We start from the raw sequence: 21,354 nt of genomic DNA on the forward strand, positions 1-21,354 counted from the left end.
TAGATAGAAAACTGTTGGCAGACAAGAAACAAAGACATAAATAAACAGGTCTTTTTCCAAATGGCAGGCAGTGACTCATAAGGTAAAGATAAAGGTAAAGTCCCAGGAGATTAGAGGGCTGCTGTCTTATTGGAGAGACAACTGTGGTGGTCACCACACCTCAGACGAAGGGAGAGGTTGAGAAGGAGAGTCTTTTATGGTAGCCTCAGCTGGTGTGAGGAATTGAAACCATACTGTTGGTGTCACTTTGCATTGCTAACCAGCTTGGTCTCTCAATGGCTTGCGGCGGATCCCGGCTTGGTCTCTTGATGGTATGTCGGCCAGTCTGTTGGTGACTCATGGCAATGTCTTGGCTTGGTGTGTAAGTGGATCTTGCCTGGCATGTTCCCAAGGCACCAGGGGAAATCAAAAAGGTGGCAGTTTGAGCAGCAGTGACCGTATCTGTGGTAGGAGCGCCGAAAACATGCAGCTGAGGCTTCCCGGCAGTGAGATAAGTGGAAGACTCATCAAAGACTGTTGAACTTTTACTTAATTCTTCATTTTCCTAGTTTATACTATGAAAGACGTTAATGTTAACTATTACCTTATTACTGTTTTTAGCGTATTATATGAAGTTATGCTTAACTTTTTAACTCTCATTTCTCTTACTCCTTTGTACCTAAGGTTTTTTGTATCTAGGTACCTAAGATGGCACCATATTATACACTTTTCACTGTACTCCTGTACTTCTGTACTTGAGTACACGTGACAACAAAAGCTAAAAAAAATCTAAATCAGCCGTCAGCTAACTGAGTTAATCTTAGATGCCAATCTGAACTCTCCACATAACATCAAGAAACAGCTGAAAGCACAGGATACTTCAAAGGCAATGGGCTCTGATACATCCCAACATTAGTACTCCAGAACTAGACATGCTCATAGCCAAGCTGTTTAAGTACAGCTACAACATTGACATCTATCCAACAATGCGAAAAATTCCTTGGCTATACCCTGTGCAGGATAACACAAACCAGGTTAATTACTGTCCTATTGGTCTACTCTCGATTATCAGAGTACACTGACAATGCTATCAAGCAACATTTTCAAAGGAATAAGCTGCTCAATGAAGCTCAGTTTGAGATTGTCTCGGCCACTCACCTCCTGAACTCATTAGAGCCTTAGTTCAAAGACAGACAAAAGAGCTAAACTCCAGAGTGGAGATGAGGCATATACATTGATATCAAGCAGCGTTTGACCAAGAATGACATCAAGGAGCCCAAGAAAAACTGAAGTCAATGGGAATTTGAAACAAAAACTGTCCACTGCTTGGGGTCATACCTATCACAAAGTAAGATAGTTGTAGCAGTTGAAGATTAATCTTTTCAGCCCTAGGGTATCTCAGGGTAGTGTTCTGGACCCATTTTTAGCTGCTTCATCAATGACATATTGTCCTTCTTAAGATCAGACGTGGAGATGTTCGCTAATTAAAACAAGAGATCAACAGCACAAAAAAGACTCTTTGGCCCATTGCATCCACGCCTGTGAAAAACAAACACCTGACTGTTCTCATTCTATTTTCCACCACTTGGCCCAAGTCCTTGTATACCTTAAATCGTAAGTGTATATCTAAATATTTCTTAAATGTGATGATAGTTACTGCTACTACCACCCTTCCAGGCAGTTGTTTCCAGATTCTCACCATCCTCTTGGTCAAAACATTTTCCCTCATATCTCCTCTAAATATTCTGTCCCTTATCTTAAATCTATGGCCTCTGATCAATGATCCATCCATCAAGGGGAAAGGTTTCTTCCTGTCTATCCTATCTATAACCCTCATAACTTTGTACATCTCAAATCTTCTCTGCTCTAGGAAAACAACCCCAGTCTATCCAGTCTCTCTTCATTACTAAACTCTCCAGCCCAGGCAGCGCTCTGCTAAGTCTCCTTTGCATCCTCTCCAGTGCTATCACATCCCTCCTTTAATGGGAATTCCAGAACTGCACACAATTACCTAGCCGTAGCCTCACCAATGTTATAGACAGTTGCAGCATAATCTCCCTGCTCCAAAGCTCTGTGCCTTATCTAATAAAGGCAAGTACACCACATGCCCTCTTAACCACTTTTGCACTTATCCTGATACCTGAAGTATATATGTACATTAAGGTCCCTGTCATCTTCAGTGTTTCCCAGGGTCCTACCATTCACCATGTATTTGTATGCCTTGTTTGCCTTCTCCAAATGCACCAACACATTTATCTGGATTGAATTCCATTTGCCACTGATTAGCCCATATATCCTTTAGTAAACTAAGATCATCCTCATTATTTACTGTCCTACAAACTTTTATATTGTCTGCAAACATATTGATCAACCCTCCTACATTAAAGTCCAAATCATTTGTGTAAACCACAAACAGCAAGCTCCAACACTAACCCCTATGAGACATCACTGGACACAGTTTACCATTCAGAATAACACCCATAACCATCACCCTCTGCTTCCTGCCACTCAGTCAATTGTGGATCTAATTTGAGAAATTTCTTTGAATTCCATGGGATCTTATCTTTGCTATTAGTCTACCAGACTCAACTTATCAAAAATCTTGCTGAAGTCCAAGTATATTCCATCAAAAGCAATTCCATCATCTACACATCTGGTCACCTCTTCAAAAAATTTAATCAAGTTAGTCAATATGACCTCCCCTTAACAAAATCACATTGACTATTCTTGAATAATCCCTGCCTCTCCAAATGAAGATTAATTCTGTCTCTCAGAATTACTTCCAATAGTTTCCCCACCACTAAGATTAGACTAACTAACATATAGTTTCCCAATTATTCCGTACTCCTTTCTTGAATAATGAAACCTTATGGGCTGTCCTCCACTCCTCCAGCTCCTCTCCCGTGGCCAGAGAGGAATAAAAGCTCTTTGCAAGTGTCCCTACTATTTCCACCCTTGCCTTCTCAACAAACTGGGACACATTTCATCTACTTTTAAGTCTGCCAGACTGCTCAAAACCTCACCTCAGTCTATTTTTAAATTGTATCACAAACTTTCTCCCTGATTTCTATAGCCATATCACACCTCTCACTGTTAAACAACGATACAAAGTATGCATTTCGAATCCTACCTATATCGTCTGATTCTATGAACCTTTGGGGTCCTACTCATTCCCTCATTATCCTTTTATCCTTAATACACTTACAGAATTTGCCTTTATTTTTATCTGCCAGTATCCTTTCATAATTCCCTTTTAGCTCTCCAAGTCTCCCTTTTAAGTTCCCTCTTGCACATTCCTCTTGGGCTTCTATTGTTTTGAGCCCTTTGTATTTGTCACATCCCTTCCTTTTTATCTTAGTCCAATACTGTATATCCCTTAATATCCAGGGTTCACAGGATTTGATAGACCCACCCTTTTTTTTTAATTGGAATATGCCTGCCCTGTATTCTCCATAATTCGTTCTAGAATGCATCCCACCATTCTCAGATAGATTTACCTGAGATTATCTGCTCCCAGTCCACTCTGGCCAAATCATATCTGACCTTAGTAAAGCTGGCCTTTCCATTTTAGATCATTAACTTTAGGCCAACCATTATCCTTTTCCATAACAATATTGAATCCATTAGAGTTATAATTGCTACAATCTTGAATCTAATGGAGTTATGATATTCAGCACCATTCACGATTCCTCAGATTTTGAAGCAGGCTGTGTCCATATTCTGCAAGACCTAGAGAACAAGTTTGGACTGATAAATTGCAAGTAGCATTCATGTCACCTAACGCCAGGCAACTGTCATCTCCAAGAAGAGAAAATCATACCATTGCCTCTTGATATTCAATGACATAGCCATCATTGAATCCTCCACTATCAACACTGTGGGGGTTACCATTGACTAGAAACCAAACTCAACAAGCCATATCAATATTGTCACTACCAGAGCAAGTCAGAGGCGACAATTCCTACCATGAGTAATTCATCTCTCGTTTCCACAATTACACTGCACAGATCAGGTCTATGAAGGAATGCTGTCCACTTGCCTGGAAGATTACAGCTCCAACAGCACTCAAGAGGGTTGACATAATCTGGAATAAAGCTGTCCATCTACTACATTTAACATTCAATCCCTTTACCACAAATGCACAGTGGTAGTAGTGTGTACCATTTATAAAATGCACTGGGGTAACTCACCAAAGCTTCTCCAACAGCATTTTCTAAATCTGCAACCTCTGCTACTTAGAAAAACAAGGACAGATGCATGGGAACACTATCATATGCATGTTCCTATGCAAGCCACATATCACCCTAACTAGGAACAATATGATTAATCCTTCACTGTCTCTGGTTCAAAATCCTGAACGCCCTTCCTAATGCCATTGTGGTTGTTTCTATAAATGAAAACCACAGCATTTCAAGAGGGCAGTCCAACAGTGCCTTCTCCAAAGCATTAAGATTTAGCAATAAACAAATGAACCAATGAACAAATAAAAAGAACTTACATGTGAGCTCACAGTCATCATAATTGCAGCTAAGCATTCACCATGTATTATTAGTAAACAACCTTGGAATAAAATAAGATCTGACTTTGCTTCATTCAAAGTGGTAATGTGTAATTCACAGTGCTTTTGAATATGACCATTAAATTTGAATACAAAAATAAGGTGAAATCCAATCCATTAATTTTTGTTTGTGGGCATTTGGTGATCACCATTCTTTTGATCATGTTATTGTTAGGAAGGACTGTTGCTACTGTCTTGCCCCTCCCTCCAGCTGCTGTTTGTTTTGAATAAATTAGCATATATGATAAGCTAGTATAGTTTACTGAGGAAAAGTAAGATACACTGTATCAGAAAAAAAAGCCTGGAAGCTGTAAACAATCTTGGGAATACAAATAGCAAACAGATTCATTTATTTGTATGTCACTATCCCTTTAAATACTAATTTAGTGGCTTTGAGAGACTACTGCCCATCTCTCCATTAACTATTTTCTATGACCACATGGTAAATTCAACTGATGGGTTTTCCTGGTAGGTTGCAACTGGTAAATTCAACTGTTAGCTACTATTAAAATGGTGTTGGAATTTGAAGTACACCACAGAACCTGGATTTACATTTTAGGATATTCCTGCCAGTTTCAAGCAATAACTTAGTTGAGTTAGAAAGTTGCATGATGAAGATAGTTAATGATGGAAACACAGTGGCAGTTCTGTGGGCTTTAACCACCTGCAAACCCATTTCCATTGGACATACAGAGTTCGGGACATGAAGGGTCACTGCATCCAAAACATTAACCCTGCTTTCTCTCCACAGATACTGCCAGACCTGCTGAGTTTCTCCAGTATTTTCTGTTTTTATTCAGGTTTCCAGCATCCAAAGTTTTTTGTTTTACTTATTATACAAGATACAAACCTGGTCATTGTTTAATTTTCAACTGAAATGGGCTCAAGCAGTGAGAATAACTGGTCCAGGACAAACTAATGTAACTCAGTTCTCATTTTAAGATCATACATCCTGTCTGAATTTTTATATTTACATTAATAATTCCTATTTCAACACTTTTAATGGAAATTGCTCATGTTGTAACTATACCTTTCCACCATTTCTAGAGTAATAATTTTAACAATGCCAGGTTAGAGTTACTATGGCAAATATTTGTAATGTAAAAGGATGACAGGATTTGTGCAGAGAATTTTTTTAATACAGGTGTGTTAGGCAATTCTTTTAAAATATTTGGATTAAACAATGTCTGAAGAGAAATCATAAATCAATGATGTCGGTTCAGGAAGACTGGAAGAAACTGCATATTTGTAATCTTTCCATTACAACTTAACTTCTCTACAAAGTGCCATGAGATCAAAATGATCTAGCAATGTAAATGCCAAAAGCTCAGAGAAGATGGAAGCAATCCTTTCAACTATTTTGTTGAAGTCAATCAGACATTTCTAATACAGATAATAAATTTAAACTTTCTCTTGTGCATACATAACAAATGGACACTTACATTCCTTTACTTGGTGACAGGTTCCCAGAGCAATTGGCTACTGCCTGTGATAGTATTGTGTCATTCCTTTGTTCGTGATTACAGAAGTACAGGTTTCTGAATTCATTCACCTGCAGTGCCTTTAAAAAAATCAAGAATTGCTTAAATTTATCGTCAAAAAGTATGTCTGGTTCCATGTGAATGCTGATGATAGCCAATCTACCTCACAATTGTATTTCTTGACCCTTTCATTAGCAATGTGTTGCTGGATTGCTTAGCCACAGAGGAAGAGCAAAAACGGTTCACAGTGTCCTATATGATGCTGAGCTGAACTTCAAACTCTGGTGTATTGTGAAATTGATTCCAGACCACTGGGAGCAGGAAAGCTACATGACATCATGGCATGCAATAGTTGGTTAAAAAGGTAACCTCCTTACCCTCAGTTATTCTATTTGTTGAATGAAGTCAGTGCAGTACATTCAGTTAGGTGAGCATATAGAGTAACATTAGTAAGCACAGAATCCAGATTGTGGGTGGAATCTTATTAGTCTGAACAGTGTGGGCTATGGTGAGATTTGTGGCAGAATCAAATTTGACTTTGGAGTGTTTTGCACCATCTTTTAGATATTTCCTCATCAACCTGTTCAAAGATGTCATTACACATCTCTGGAGGAGGTAGGACTTAAACCTGGGTCTCCTGGCTCAGAAGGAGGGACATTACTACTGCAGCAAAAGAGTCCATTGCTCCATCTTTTATGCTTTGGACCAGGAGCATAGTGAGTTTCTCACTAGGCAGCAATGAATTGCCAATTAAGGGTGATTATTGTTTGTTAAATGCCTTGTTGAAAGCCAGGTTGAAACTTTATTGCTGGAACAGCACAGCAGGTCAGGCAGCATCCAGGGAACAGGAGATTCGACGTTTCGGGCACAGGCCCTTCTTCAGGAATGAGCAGAGAGTGTTCAGCAGGAGAAGATAAAAGGTAGGGAGGAGGGACTTGGAGGAGGGGCGTTGGAAATGTGATAGGTCCAACGCCCCTCCTCCAAGTCCCTCCTCCCTACCTTTTATCTTCTCCTGCTGAACACTCTCTGCTCATTCCTGAAGAAGGGCCTGTGCCCGAAACGTCGAATCTCCTGTTCCCTGGATGCTGCCTGACCTGCTGTGCTGTTCCAGCAATAAAGTTTCAACTTTGATCTCCAGCATCTGCAGACCTCACTTTCTCCTTGTTGAAAGCCAACTCACCTCATTAATATCAGCTTTCTATCTTACCTAATGTGCCAACCAAGTTATACATTGTATCAAATCAAGATGGAAACCAGAGCAAGTATCTGCTGAATTCAGTTCCTTTGTTTACTCCACAGAAACATTATGTTGGACATCAGGCACCAACATCTTAGGGCAAACACCATGGAACCAAAAACATTAACTGGCAATTGCTGTGCGTCAGCCTCTAAGAATCCTCAGGGCACAACTCCAACCTACTTACATGATTCTTCTAGACTCCAATGCTCCATTGGCAACTATCATTGTACAGCAAGGACACTATGCACTCAGGGACACAGAATTTATAGCAAAAATTTGCAGTGTGATGTAACTGAAATTATACATTGTAAAATTGATGTATAATTTCAGTTACATCACACTGCAAATTTTTGCTATAAATTCTGTGTTACGATCGAGCCCTCCACTATCACCTGATGAAGGAGCGTCGCTCCGAATGCTAATGTGCTTCCAATTAAACCTGTCGGACTATAACCTGGTGTTGTGTGATTTTTAACTTTGTACACCCAGTCCAACACCGGCATCTCCAAATCAGGTTTATTTGGAAGTACTAACTTTTGAAGCACTGTTCCTTCATCAGGAACATAAACATGCAGGTCCTTGGACTCCTCCATCGCCAGATCATAGCAACATGACGACTGGAGGAAGAGCGCCTCATCTTCCACATAGGAACCCTCCAACCACAAGGGATGAACTCAGATTTCTCCAGTTTCCTCATTTCCCCTCCTTGATGGAGTGGGAGGGGGAGTTGAAGTGTTGAGCCACGGGGTGGTTGGGTTGGTTGGTCCGGGTGTCCCAGAGGTGTTCTCTGAAACGTTCCGCAAGTAGGCAACCTGTCTCCCCAATGTACAGGAGGCCACGTCGGGTGCAGCGGATGCAGTAAATGATGTGTGTGGAGATGCAGGTGAATTTGTGGCAGATATAGAAGGATCCCTTGGGACCTTGGAGGGAAGTAAGGGGGAAGGTGTGGGCGCAGTTTTGCATTTCTTGCGGTTGCAGGGGAAGGTGCCGGGAGCGGAGGTTGGGTTGGTGGGGGGTGTGGACCTGACGAGGGAGTCACGGAGGAGTGGTCTTTTCGGAATGCTGAGAGGGGAGGGGAGGGAAATATATCACTGGTGGTAGGTTCCGTTTGGAGGTGGCGGAAATGACGACGGATGATACGATGTATATGGAGGTTGGTGGGGTGGTAGGTGAGGACCAGTGGGTTCTGTCCTATTGGCGATTGGAGGGACAGGGCTCAAGGGCGGAGGAGCGGGAAGTAGAGGAGATGCGATGGAGAGCATCGTCGGCCATGTCTGGGGGAAATTGCGGTCCTTGAAGAAAGAGGCCATCTGGGTTGTTCGGTATTGGAACTGGTCCTCCGGGAGCAGATGCGGCGGAGACGAAGGAATTGGGAATATGGGATGGCGTTTTTACAGGGGCAGGGTGGGAGGAGTGTAGTCTAGGTAGCTGTGGGAGTCAGTCAGCTTATATAGTTTCTTTCTCCTAATTAATGCTGTAAACAACTTTAAGACAAGAACACAGCCCTCTGTGTTATACATTATGTGGGCAAACATATAAAAGATCTCAAAGTGTATCAAATCCTATGCACTCACTTCTAATGGTCTCTCAGTCAACTTCCACTATTTATAAATGTAAGCTCATCCAGAACTCTGGTATTTATGTGCACATTCACAGCAACTCCCATGCACTCATCATCTCTGTGCTCACTGATCTAGGTTTGAGCTCCAAGACTCTGTTTAAACTTCTCGTCCATCTGCTAAATTCCAACAATGGCATAGCCCTTCTTCTGTAACTTTCTCTAGCATTAAAATTGTCTGAGAATTCTTCCAACTTTAGCCTGTTGTGCATTCTCGACTTCCACCACCCACCATTGGTATCTATGCCCTCAGGCTTCAAGTGCTGTAATTCCCTCAATAAACCTCTCAGCCTCTCTACTCCCTTGAAGGTGTCACCACAATTACACTATTTTTACCAAGTTAATTTAATTTCTACTCCTTTGGCTCGATATCCAATTATGGTAATGCTCTTGTGAAGCATTAATAGTGATATACAGGTGCATATATTGCTGTTGCTTTATTTGTTGCCTATTAAGATACCCAGTGCATAGAGTTGGAGTGAAATTAACTGAAAAATTGCATTTCCAATGAGTCATTTAATGAACTAAATTACCAGTACAGAGTCTTGATGAACAGCAGCATGAGACAGTGAAAAGTCTATAATACAACAGGGCCAATTTTCCAACTCAAGGACCATTTCAATGAAGCTCAACACTAAATTATGCCTACATGTTTATGTTCCTGATGAAGGAACAGTGCTTCAAAAGTTAGTACTTCCAAACAAACCTGATTTGGAGATGCCGGTGTTGGACTGGGTGTACAAAGTTAAAAATCACACAACACCAGGTTATAGTCCGACAGGTTTAATTGGAAGCACATTAGCATTCGGAGCGACGCTCCTTCATCAGGTGATAGTGGAGGGCTCGATCGTAACACAGAATTTATAGCAAAAATTTGCAGTGTGATGTAACTGAAATTATACATCAATTTTACAATGTATAATTTCAGTTACATCACACTGCAAATTTTTGCTATAAATTCTGTGTTACGATCGAGCCCTCCACTATCACCTGATGAAGAAGCGTCGCTCCGAAAGCTAGTGTGCTTCCAATTAAACCTGTTGGACTATAACCTGGTGTTGTGTGATTTTTAACCAAATAAACCTGTTAGACTATAACTTGGTATTGTGTGATTTTTAACAGATGTATAAAAGCCACTCATGTCTATCTTAATACCTCCTTGTCACAAACAGTTTTAAATTCAAAATGTAGGCTTTGGGGTTTGACGTTTGTGGAAACCAAACACAAACTGTTCTGCTATTGTTAATGTAACATTAAGATAAGCAATAACTTACCGCAAAGCTGTACCTAGGAATACTGAAATATTGCAACCAGTTCAGCCCCTTTGAAATAGTTGGTAAGTTCACAAGAAGGCCAGAAAAGGTCTGAGGATAAAAAGTATTCATGTAATTATAAATGTGTAGTGCTTTATGTTATTTGTTAATTACTCATATTAAAGTAATTATTGCATCACATTTTTCACCATCTTAGACGTATTCTCCTTCCGTTTCTAATGTACTCTGGCTACAGTATTTTCAATCTGCAAAAAGCATGCTTGCAGCAGACAAGGTTTCTTTAACAACACCTTCCCTTGAACTGTTACCAGTAGATAACCAAAAACAGCACACACATGGGCAGCAACCACTTGTAAATAAGACAATAAGCTGACAAGAAAGGGAAGGAATAGAAAAAGGAAAGAGGAAGAAAATAAAAAAAGGAAAATGAAAAAAGAAAGAGAAAGGGGTAGGGAAAAGGAAACAAATCCGTCAAAACATATTTAGTCTACAGTGATTCAAGAACAGTTAGGCATGCCCTTGCCAATTGTCACAATAAAATTGGGAAGAATATGCGAATAATTGGGCTGTACATCTCCACAACCCATGCAAATAGCAACTACCTAATTAAACCATGAAGGTGATCAATTTACCTGACTGCTATTCAGAATAGAGAAAATTTCACACTAATTTTTATCATTAACAGAAAAATAATGTTATCAATGTTATTAACAGAACAATAATGTGAAAAATATAGTATTTAACAAAGAGCAAAAATGGATTGCTAACTTGCTATACTAAACCACTTTAAAACACCCAATACATTTACATTTATTCATGAATAAGACAAACAAAAACACAAAGTACAACAAAATCTTATAGGTAGCAAAATATAGTCAGAGAAAAATAAATTCTTCTGGTCAGAAACCAGACCACAAGGGTGGGATGAGTTAATTCTCACAGTCCTTTTGTATTTTTAGCAATGAAGACAGTGTTGTCCCAGGGAGATGGTCAATCTTTAGTTCTGTAGCCAATTGGGTAGACTTTGGTTCTTTCTTGCATTCAAATGTTTTTCTTCTTAAAATCCCTAATCCTAACCTAATGGATGGAATGATGCAGAGAAGGGCCACCCTCTTCCTGAAGGACCAGGAGAGAAGGCCATGTCATCAGAACTTGACCTGAGGTCATCACCCAGATCAGTGCGGTCTCCACAGTCTGGAGGAAGGGCTAGAAGTACTATAAGAATGTCAATTAACTGTTCAGCTCTGCCAGGGTAATTTCAGGCTCTTTGCCTCCTCACACTCACTCCATTTCTCCTACTTCACCCACATCCCACCAAGTCTCATGCACTGCCACCCACATTATTGCCTGCAATATCGTCCCTCATTCACACACTCCAACCTCCCACGCTACTTAGCCTACTGAGCCTCTGCACTGCTTCCTCACTATCTCAAAACACCTCACCACCTTTCACAAACCTGCATCAGAAGTAATTCCACTCAGTTCCTGCCTTTCTTTCATCCTAGGAGAATTCAGCTTATAACAGGGTATAGAGAGCCTGTACAGATCCTCCATGATCCTGCTCATCCCCCAGGAGAGAATCTTAGCCCTTCTAGCAGAAGACCAGGACCTCTCTTGCAGGGATGCCAAGATATTTGTGTCCTTTCAGCTGATGAAGGAGCAGTGCTCCAAAAGCTAGTGCTTCCAAATAATCTGTTGGACTGTAACCTGATGTTGTCTGATTTTTAACTCTATCAACTGATTCAGTGCAATCTCCATTCCATTGCAACACTCACCTTAACTTTACTGTCACTCATACATTGCACATTGCATCCACACACTGGCCGCAACACCTCTTTCTTGTGTGTTGGAGATGCTTCCAGCACATATACCACCTCCATGGTGAAACACCCAGCTCCCCACCCCATTGGGGAAACTGGAATATAGTAAGATATAGTGGCAAGGAAGACAATGCGCTAAATGTTATTTTGCACTTTTTTAATAATTGAGATTGACTTCTCCTTATGTTTAGTTGTTCAGCTCTCTGTGTAGCTATTATTATCATTGTTATAGGATGAGATGTACTTCATGGCCACAAAGGATGGAGATATGTGCTGAGAGTCTGTTGCATGTTCTGGAAATAAAAGAAACAAGGCCTATATAGAGCTACGGGTGCTGCTAATACCTTGTACAAGGCCCTCCTTGCACATACCTATTCTTTTGCAGCCCCACTGTCCTAATGTATTGGCGTGAATAAGTTGGTCAGTGATGTCTGGGGCAGGAATGTTCAACACAAACAGTGGGGCAATGTATTTGGATGACCAGATAATAGCTGTATTTGTTCTGTACAGCACTGGGCCTGTGGACAATGTTCTTTCCCTTTAAAAGTTCTAACATCATGGGTCCTGCATCATCCTCCCTCAGAGATTAAGTCACTTACCTCACCCATTCCAAGTGTGGTTGCGTCATTTTCTTCCCCATTGCAACTTTCAATCTCCAGCACAATGGAAGGCACTTCTTGGCCATGGCTTTCCCCCTCCAACTTAATGTGTATGCATATGAAGTAACCATACCTCTCCCACAATCTTGAAGCCAGGATGCTCATGATTGTGGATGAACCCTCCCTCTTGTATGACCCCTTTCCAGTTCACATTTCACTGTACCCCAACCTACAGATACTGTATTCTCCCTTCACAATTGTCATTCACAACTGCAAGCCCCAGTCCCTAAGATTAACTTGGGAAGCCTCCTTTCCATGCTAGCAGTTGTCCATACCTAACCACCCCCTTTTCCCTTAGTTGCTGCAGATGGATTAGATTAGATTACATTACATTACATTACAGTGTGGAAACAGGCCCTTCGGCCCAACAAGTCCACACCGACCCGCCGAAGCGAAACCCACCCATACCCCTACATTTACCCCTTACCTAACACTACGGGCAATTTAGCATACCCCTACATTTACCCCTTACCTAACACTACGGGCAATTTAGGATGGCCAATTCACCTGACCTGCACATCTTTGTGACTGTGGGAGGAAGCCGGAGCACCCGGAGGAAACCCACGCAGACACGGGGAGAACGTGCAAACTCCACACAGTCAGTCGCCTGAGGCGGGAATTGAACCCGGGTCTCTGGCGCTGTGAGGCAGCAGTGCTAACCACTGTGCCACCGTGCCGCCCATGGAGTTGACAGTCTATGGCCCATCCCTAAAGTAACCTAACCAGTCTTGTCTGAGAAGTGCCCAGACCCCTGACTGGTGGTTATAAAGTCCTCTGCCAGTGTTACAGCTACCACCTGGATTGGTATCATGGAGTCACAGGATTAACTGTTATCTAACCCCCCTATACTGCAGAGCTAGGAAGCCACTCACTGTGATTCCTCCAAGGAGATGCCTGACCATGGTTAATTCCCTGGATTGCTATGGGAGGCTACCCTTGACTGAATGTACTAAAACGTCCTAATTGACAGCTGCATCATGATGTAGGTGAGGATTACTCCCCTGAAACTTTCAGAGATGCCTGTTGCACATGTCATGAGTTTATGCATAAGCTACTGGCAAATGATGTAGTTGTGAGATTGATGTAGCCCACTGCCTTACAGCAAGATGTGCATCCCCTTGACTGAGGACCACTGGTCAGCAAGACAAACTCCCTGGTTGTGACTGCATGCATTGGCATGCAAAGCATAATAGTGCAAATATGCATGTAGGTGCAATGTGAGCAAGATGTATGAAATCAAGACAACAGCTCTGAAATGAAGTCTAGTCCAAGCTGTGGGCTGGGTACCTGTCTGTGCTCATAAAGTGTCCCTGCTGCAGCCTTTCAGTGCTAGCTACCTGTGCACTTTGCAATGCACATCCTTGTTTCCAGAGGGCCATGACAGTATACCAGAAGTGATCGGCATAAGGGGTTGGCAAATGTCAGATGCCAATGTCCTTGGATGAGCAGGTGGTTTCTGTGGATCATACCCTGCGACTAGTTTGGTTGTATGCAACATAGAGATCCTTTGCAGCAGGTGCCCCTCTCTAGTCTCAATGTAAAATTTCTCAATGTCTATCTTGGTTGACTCATTTGGTAGGACAGAAAACTAAAATATTAATGAGACAAGGTGGCTCATTAATAAGGCATTTAATGAGCAATATTCCCCCTTAATCAGCAAATCATTGTTGCTTAGTGAGAAACTTGCCACACCATTTGTCAAAAACATAAAAGATGCAACAAGATGTCCCCAAAGTGGAAATGAGCCTTGCTTGACTTTTCGTGATTCTGCCACAAGCTGCATTATTCAAGATTAAGATTCCTCTATACTACTCTATAACAATGATAGCAGGTAAAGGGTTATTCATGATAAAATGGTGTGTCGACAGTGACTAAGTCACTATATTGAAAGAGGCAGCATTGAAATGAGCAATGCCCTCACGCCATAAAATATCTAACTTACCATTGCAAAAACGAAAATACCATTGATTACCACCCCTGCAGTAGTCATTGTATCTAATCCAGCACTAACGGCCATAGCCAAGGATGTAGCTGCATATGATGTCAGTAACAGAATTAGCATAAAGAATAAAAAATTGGCAAGATTCCTCTGATAACCTGCAAAAAGAAAAACAATTCATGATTATTTTTCTAAGTGCACAAGCAACCTGATAGATATTTTCTAAACAACATCCTTGGCGATGTTATTAAGCTGGGGCAGATAGGACCTCAATTTGGGCCTACTGGCTCATAGTAATGGAAACTACCACCATTCCATTTGCCTTTATATCTGGCTTGTTATTATTTTGTATATTCTGCACCATAAGTGTGACTCTTTGAGAAACCAAAGTGAAGAGCCAAGGCCTACTGAATCAAGGTGTATTAGAGATGAGTATGCTGGATAAATATAAAATTAAAGACTAAGAGACCTTAATTATTGCATAATTGATCGTTCTCTGGAACTATTCAAACAAGATTTTGTTAATTTATTCTATGGTCCTTCTAGACAGACTTACAGATTTCCAGCACCACAGAAACAGACTATAGGCTGGATTTTCCTGACCCAACTTAGTGTTCATTGCATCTGTGGGCTTTAAAAGTAGCAGCTTGCAACTAATTTCAAGATTGTGCACTGGAAATTTTCATTGGTGAGGGAAAGGTGCTGAGTTCCAATCCTGCACCCAATTGTCCCAAAATTGCTGGTCTCAAAGTTGCAGTAGTGGATATTTCAGACCTTCCACATTTTTATGGCCTTGGGTTGCTTTCAGTTGATTGCATTTCACACCAGCACAGATGTGAAACAATGGGGAAGCCATGATTTGAATTTGGGAACCATTTAAAAGATACATTCAAAGGATGTTGGCAACTTCATATGCCCCGACTCCTTGCTGTGTCAAAACTTGTATATGTTTTAATAGATGAGTGACAATAGGACCAAGGTAAGTTTGAAAAGCTTCTCTTTGAACTTCTCAAGGACCATGAAAGAATGCTCCATGGAACATCCTTGAGTTATCCTGGCCCTAGATTCTTCCACTATTCAGTGAATTTACAACCCAGTTTACCATCTCTTAGATCACATAAAGGCTATCTAACCAATCTCATTGTAATCACTAATATCGTGATACACTTTCTGGATTCCACTGATAGAACTGGAGATTTATTTATCTATCTAATTCTAAATGGAATTGTTGAGGCATTACAAAGCCCACTTACAGCCAGGCACAGTTACCACATGTGTGCTCCTGCCTGCAAACATGAGGTTAGTAGGGCTTCTAGATGCCTGGCATGTCAGTGCAGTCTTCCAACATCCCCTCCTGCAACCCTGTAGAATTGAATCTATATACTTGAAACCAAGACCAGAGACTGAATGTTAATAGTCACTACGAGATTTAAGGAAAACCCTTCCAATGGGACTGGAAACTATTTGTAACTATTTTTGAGATGGATGATATAACAAATCTCAGGAGATACAGATACACAAGCAATTATCAAAATAATCATAATGGTAGTTAGGAATGAAACAATATTTAAATAATCTTGTAAAGTTTCAAAGTGGATATATTCTGTAGATACAGTCATTTTCTTATCTGTATAGAATTAACATTGGATTCAGGTGTTGGTTAGCTCAATTGGCTGAATGGCTGATTTACAATTCATAGTGACAATAATAGTATGAGTTTATTCCTTTACTGGCTTTGGTTACTGTGACTCACCCTTACCTAAGGTGTGGTGACCTTAAGGTTAAATTCACCAGCAACTCTCTCTCTCTCTGTCTCTCTCTAATGAGAGAGCAGCTCCATGGTCTTCTGGGATTATGGTGATTTTATCGTACCTTTACTTATGTCAAGTATTACAGTTTATTAGGTATGCAAGATCTCTGAACATAGTCTATGCATCCATATTTGGAAAAGCATCATAGGTGTCAATTATACATGCATTCTAAAAATGACATTAAAACCATGTGAATGATATATATTTACCAACCATCCAATAGGTTATACATGAAAATACAATGGCAGGCAGTGTTCGTATGGGTAATAAATCCCCTATTATTGTTGCTAAGAAGTATGCTGAAATCCTGTAATATCCACTGATATATTCATGTCTAAGAAAGAAAATAATTGCATTAGTAAAATAAAAATAACAATTTTTAATGAGATTGTTAAAATTTTTGTTGTCTTTTCTACCATATTGGATTAATCATGTGACTTAAAGTTTTACATTGTTAACAACATATATTTAGTCGTCTACTTAAAGTCTGCTTTGGACAGCTTGTAAGACCTGTGCTTGTTTTTATTCATTCCCAGGATGAGGGTGTATCTGGCTAGACTAGCGTTTATTGCCCATCCCTATTTGCCCAGAGGGTAGTTAAGAGTCAACCACATTGCTGTCACATGTTGGCCAGACCAGATAAGGGTGGCAGTTTCCTTCCCTAAAGGACATTAGTGATCCAAATGGGTTTTTTCAACAATCGACAATGGATTCATGAGCATCACTAGACTCTTACTTCCAGAGTTTATTGAATTCAAATTATACCATCTGCTATGGTGGAATTTGAACCTGAGTCATCAGAACATGACCTGGGTCTCTGGATTAACAGAGCTGCAATAATACCACTGGGCCATTGGCTCCTCACTACCCTTCACCGCACACCACGTGTTAGTCTAGTAAAACTTCGCTGAACTGGCTTCAATGTATTTACATCCTTAAAGAAGGACACTAATACTACGTACAGTTTTCCAGGTGTTGTCTCACTGGTGTCGGGTATAACTGAACTTCACCATGTTTGTATTTCATTCTCCTCACACAATGAAAATATTCATCATGTCTTATGTACAACATACTTTGCTACCTTTCTTTTCAACATCAGTAAATTTGGCAACCATGCATTTGGCCCTTTCATCCAAGTCTAAATTTTAAAATGTTGAGGCCGCAGAAGTGATCCCTGTGGATCACCATTACACCATTACACCTTGTCAACCAGAAAATAGTTCATTTATGTCTAATCTCTGTTTATGTTAGCTAGCCAATCTTACCCCCAACACTATGGACTTTCACAGTAACCTTTGACTAGCTAGGGTGAGGCCCTGGGCAGCTATGATTTGCTTTCCACTCTTCACTATTCCTTTTCAGTTACTTTGCTTCTGAAGGCATGAATAATCTGTACATCACTTGCAAACATTTCTATATTCAGCTGACGCAATGTGTTAAAGGGGTTTTTTAAACAGAATTTAATTAGCTTCAATTGGAAGGAAAATGGTGAGGGCTCTCGAGGTGCAATGGCAGTGTCAGCCAGGAGATCTGAGCTCAAGTCCCACTTGCTCCAGAGGTGTGTCAGCACATCTGAATGAATTAATTAAAAATGTCTAAAATGACACCTCTGATTCTCTCACTTAATTTCATCTGGAAGGCAAATGGTTTCCCTGCTCCCTGGTGAACAATGTTAGAACTGGGAATGGCCTTTTCTTTAACAGAAACAGTACTAGATCCAATATTTATAAGGCTGCAAATTCAGGCCCTAAAATTAGGCATATTGGAGCTAGTATTTAGATATGATTACATTTTTGCCAACTGTAACCCTCAATCACACCTGAGCGTACTCCTCCACACGTCTCCATACTAAAATTCCCATCTTGTCCCTTCCTGATAAGAGGATATTTGTAATCAAAGTAAACAGCAGAATGAACATTTGTTCCTCAGAAGTTTGTGATTTCTCCTGAAACAATCAGAAAAACATGTCTTCTGCAGCCTGAAGATTAGAAGAATAGTGATGCTGGTCCCAGTTTACGTGACCTTAAACTTTTTGCAAATTTCAAAAAATATCAGGTGACTTATGGTAGATGAGACAAGCAGGTTCTCACCAGCAAGCTTAATGATACTCTGTTCAGAAGAGCTTCACAAATAAAATCCTTTCCGATAGAAGTCATGAAGCCAAAAAGGGAAACTATGCCATTTTATAGGCTGATTGGAGCAGGGGGAATTTTCTTTGTCAGTTATATCCCTAAAATATCTATATTTGTGACTTATCATACCATCAATATTTCTTTAGTGCTTCACAGTTAGTAGGTTTCTGCTAAACTCCAGAGACTTCCTCTGTATTTTTATGTAGGCAAAATAGCCTAAAGTTTCCCAAGCTACCAGCACCAGCATTCCAAAAGATTTGAGATGGTGGAGCCCAGCCGAAAAGTTTCGATGTGAATTGTAGCTCAATAGTGTTTAAGATGGTTAGACCCATCCTGCAAAGGCTTGAGAATCACAGAATGACAATGGCTAATTTTGGTTGAAACAGTACTAAGCAGCACTGAGTGTTTTCCAAAGTCAATGATAAAAAAAAGATTCTGTAGATATGCTGTGTTATGTCAATAATCAGAACAGCTAAAAAATTCATAAACAACCATTTATAGTTTATAGTTACAACAACTGTATGCTTACATGAAGATTTTCCTGGCTTGGATGAACAATGCCACAGCAGACACACTACTAAAGCATTCATAGGAAGCAAGGAAATGGAAAGAACCGACTCTACAATGTAAGAAATACAATAATTAGCAAAGTTCATTTAAAGTATGCAATAAACATTACAAATGCATGCTTTTTGGTCAGTACTACATATTAGTCTGCTCCACTTTCCTAATATTACAAAATCTGATTTTATTGTGGTAAACATTTTGAAATATTCCTCACTTAGCTGGACATTATGCACAAAAAAAGGATGCAGGGGTTTGTGGATCAGCATGCTGAACTTATTGGAAACTGGGGGAAAGTGAGGACTGCAGATGCTGGAGACCAGAGTTGAAAAGTATAGTACCACTACACATTATCACAAACACATATCAAGTGTAAATTGTACATACCAATTCAATCACACCAATCAATCTAAGCAATGAAATTTGTGTTTTAGCTGATGGATGGGTTAAATGCATGATTCTCATGAAAGCCCTCAGATTGCGGGTTGTGGATAGTGGAAGGGTGGTTCAGCCTGGCAAAAGCATCATGCATTATTCCAAGTAAACAAGCATTCACTAAAACTGATTGTCAATCAACTATATTTTTATTGTGTGGCAACTCTTGTGGTTGTGTTATCATATTCCGCTGACCTGGAGATCCACACAGCATTTGTGTCTGGTTGATTATGCCCTGTAACATCAGCAGACCAACAATCCTGGGAAATTTAGATGTCTTTTCATCCTGATCGTCCTTCCTCAGAGAAGAGAATGAAGTCCTCTATCATCTTGTGGGTTCTTCTGTGGCTGGTGAGTGGTGACACTACTTATGTCGCCAGCTGGCACTTGAAAAGTTGCAAAGGAAAAGGCAATGACAATCTTCTTTGACATTTGAAAGACTGACACGCCTTTTTGAAGGTTTCAGGTCTCAGTTAAGGGAATGACAGAATTCCATCATCATAACCTTAGTAAAATGAAATGTCCTGAGGCAGGACTCCAGTTTCCCTTCGGTAGCAGCAATTGTAATAAGATTAAATTTTACATTCAGTTTTGGGGAGAGATTAATAGATTCAGGGCTCATAAAAAAGATAAATTATGAAGGCATGACAGCAGAGTTGGCTAAAGTGAATTGGCAAATGAGGTTAAAGGATAGTTTAATAGAGATGGAGTGAAAAACATTTACGAGGATATTTCAGAATATACAGTATAGACACATTCCAGTGAATAAGAGAGATTTGAAATGACAGACCTGTCGTCTGTGGTTAAGTAAAAATATTAAAAATCATATAAACAAAATGTCTGAGGGTAAAAATAGAGCCTGAGACAAAATTTGCCAGAAATGTAAAAACGGATAGTGACAATTTCTGTAAATTTCTGTAAACTAAAAATTAACAAAATAAGCATTTGGTTCTATAGAAAGTCAGACTGGAACATCAATAATGGAAAATAAGAAAAATTGAACAGGTATTTTGTATTGTTCTTCACTATAAAGCATGCATGCAACATCCCAGAAGCAACAAGAAGTCAAGAAATAGAAGGGAAGAAGGAACTCAGGAAAATCATAATCACCAGAGAAGTGTTACTGTGTAAATTGCTGGTGCCACAGGCTGAAAATTCCCTGGCTCCAAATGGTCTTCGTCCTCGGATCTTAAAGGACCACTGAGATAGTTGATGCATTGCTTTTCATTTTCCAAATTTCTCTTCATTTGGAAACTATTCCATTAGATTTGAAGATAATTAATATATTTCTTCTATTCCAAAAGGAAAGTTGAAAATTAGCTTAATATCTATCACAGGAAAAATGTTAGAAACCATTATTTAAAAAATTGGTTCTACACGGTTGACTGGTTAGTAAGTTAGATCACATAGAATCCAGGAAGAGCTAGCCATTTGGATACAAAATTGGCTTGAAGATATTGAAACAGAGAGTGTTGGAGGGCTGTTTTTTTGGACTGGAGGCTTATGACCAGCAGTGTGCCACAAGGATAGGTGCTGGGTCCACTGCTTTTGGTTAATTATATAAATAATTTGGATGTGAATGTAGGAGGAATGGTTAGTAAGTTTTCAGATGACACCAAAATTGGTGTGGAGTAGACAGTGAAGAAGGTTATCTCAGAGTGCGACGGGAACTTGATCAGATGATGGATTAGTGGTGCTGGAAAAGCACAGCAGTTCAATTCCAGAATCTGGTTTACAGCATCAGCAGTCATAGTTTTTACCTACTTGATGAGATAGGCCAATGGGCATGTGGAGTTTATTTTAGATAAATGTGAGGTGTTGCATTTTTGGGGGCAGGACTTATA

The 21,354-nt window shown here is 40.1% G+C and overlaps 1 protein-coding gene across 1 annotated transcript in view; it reads right to left on the reverse strand.

Annotated features, from left to right (window-relative positions):
* Window positions 1–205: 205 nt before the first annotated feature.
* The window catches only part of LOC122561374 (broad substrate specificity ATP-binding cassette transporter ABCG2-like), a 96,419-nt gene continuing 75,270 nt past the window's right edge, over window positions 206–21,354 (reverse strand). Inside the window, exons 9-15 of the mRNA XM_087999274.1 lie at window positions 19,041–19,130; window positions 16,589–16,713; window positions 14,572–14,726; window positions 10,151–10,240; window positions 5,980–6,098; window positions 3,800–3,854; window positions 206–544 (exon numbers count right to left, since the gene is read on the reverse strand). Coding sequence (XP_087855400.1) covers window positions 206–544; window positions 3,800–3,854; window positions 5,980–6,098; window positions 10,151–10,240; window positions 14,572–14,726; window positions 16,589–16,713; window positions 19,041–19,130 — 973 coding nt within the window. The remainder of the gene's footprint in view (window positions 545–3,799; window positions 3,855–5,979; window positions 6,099–10,150; window positions 10,241–14,571; window positions 14,727–16,588; window positions 16,714–19,040; window positions 19,131–21,354) is intronic.

The sequence above is a fragment of the Chiloscyllium plagiosum genome, unplaced genomic scaffold (assembly GCF_037043375.1).
Source record: "Chiloscyllium plagiosum isolate Xiang-an unplaced genomic scaffold, Cpla_swu_hap1 HiC_scaffold_22, whole genome shotgun sequence".
NCBI lineage: Eukaryota > Metazoa > Chordata > Chondrichthyes > Orectolobiformes > Hemiscylliidae > Chiloscyllium > Chiloscyllium plagiosum.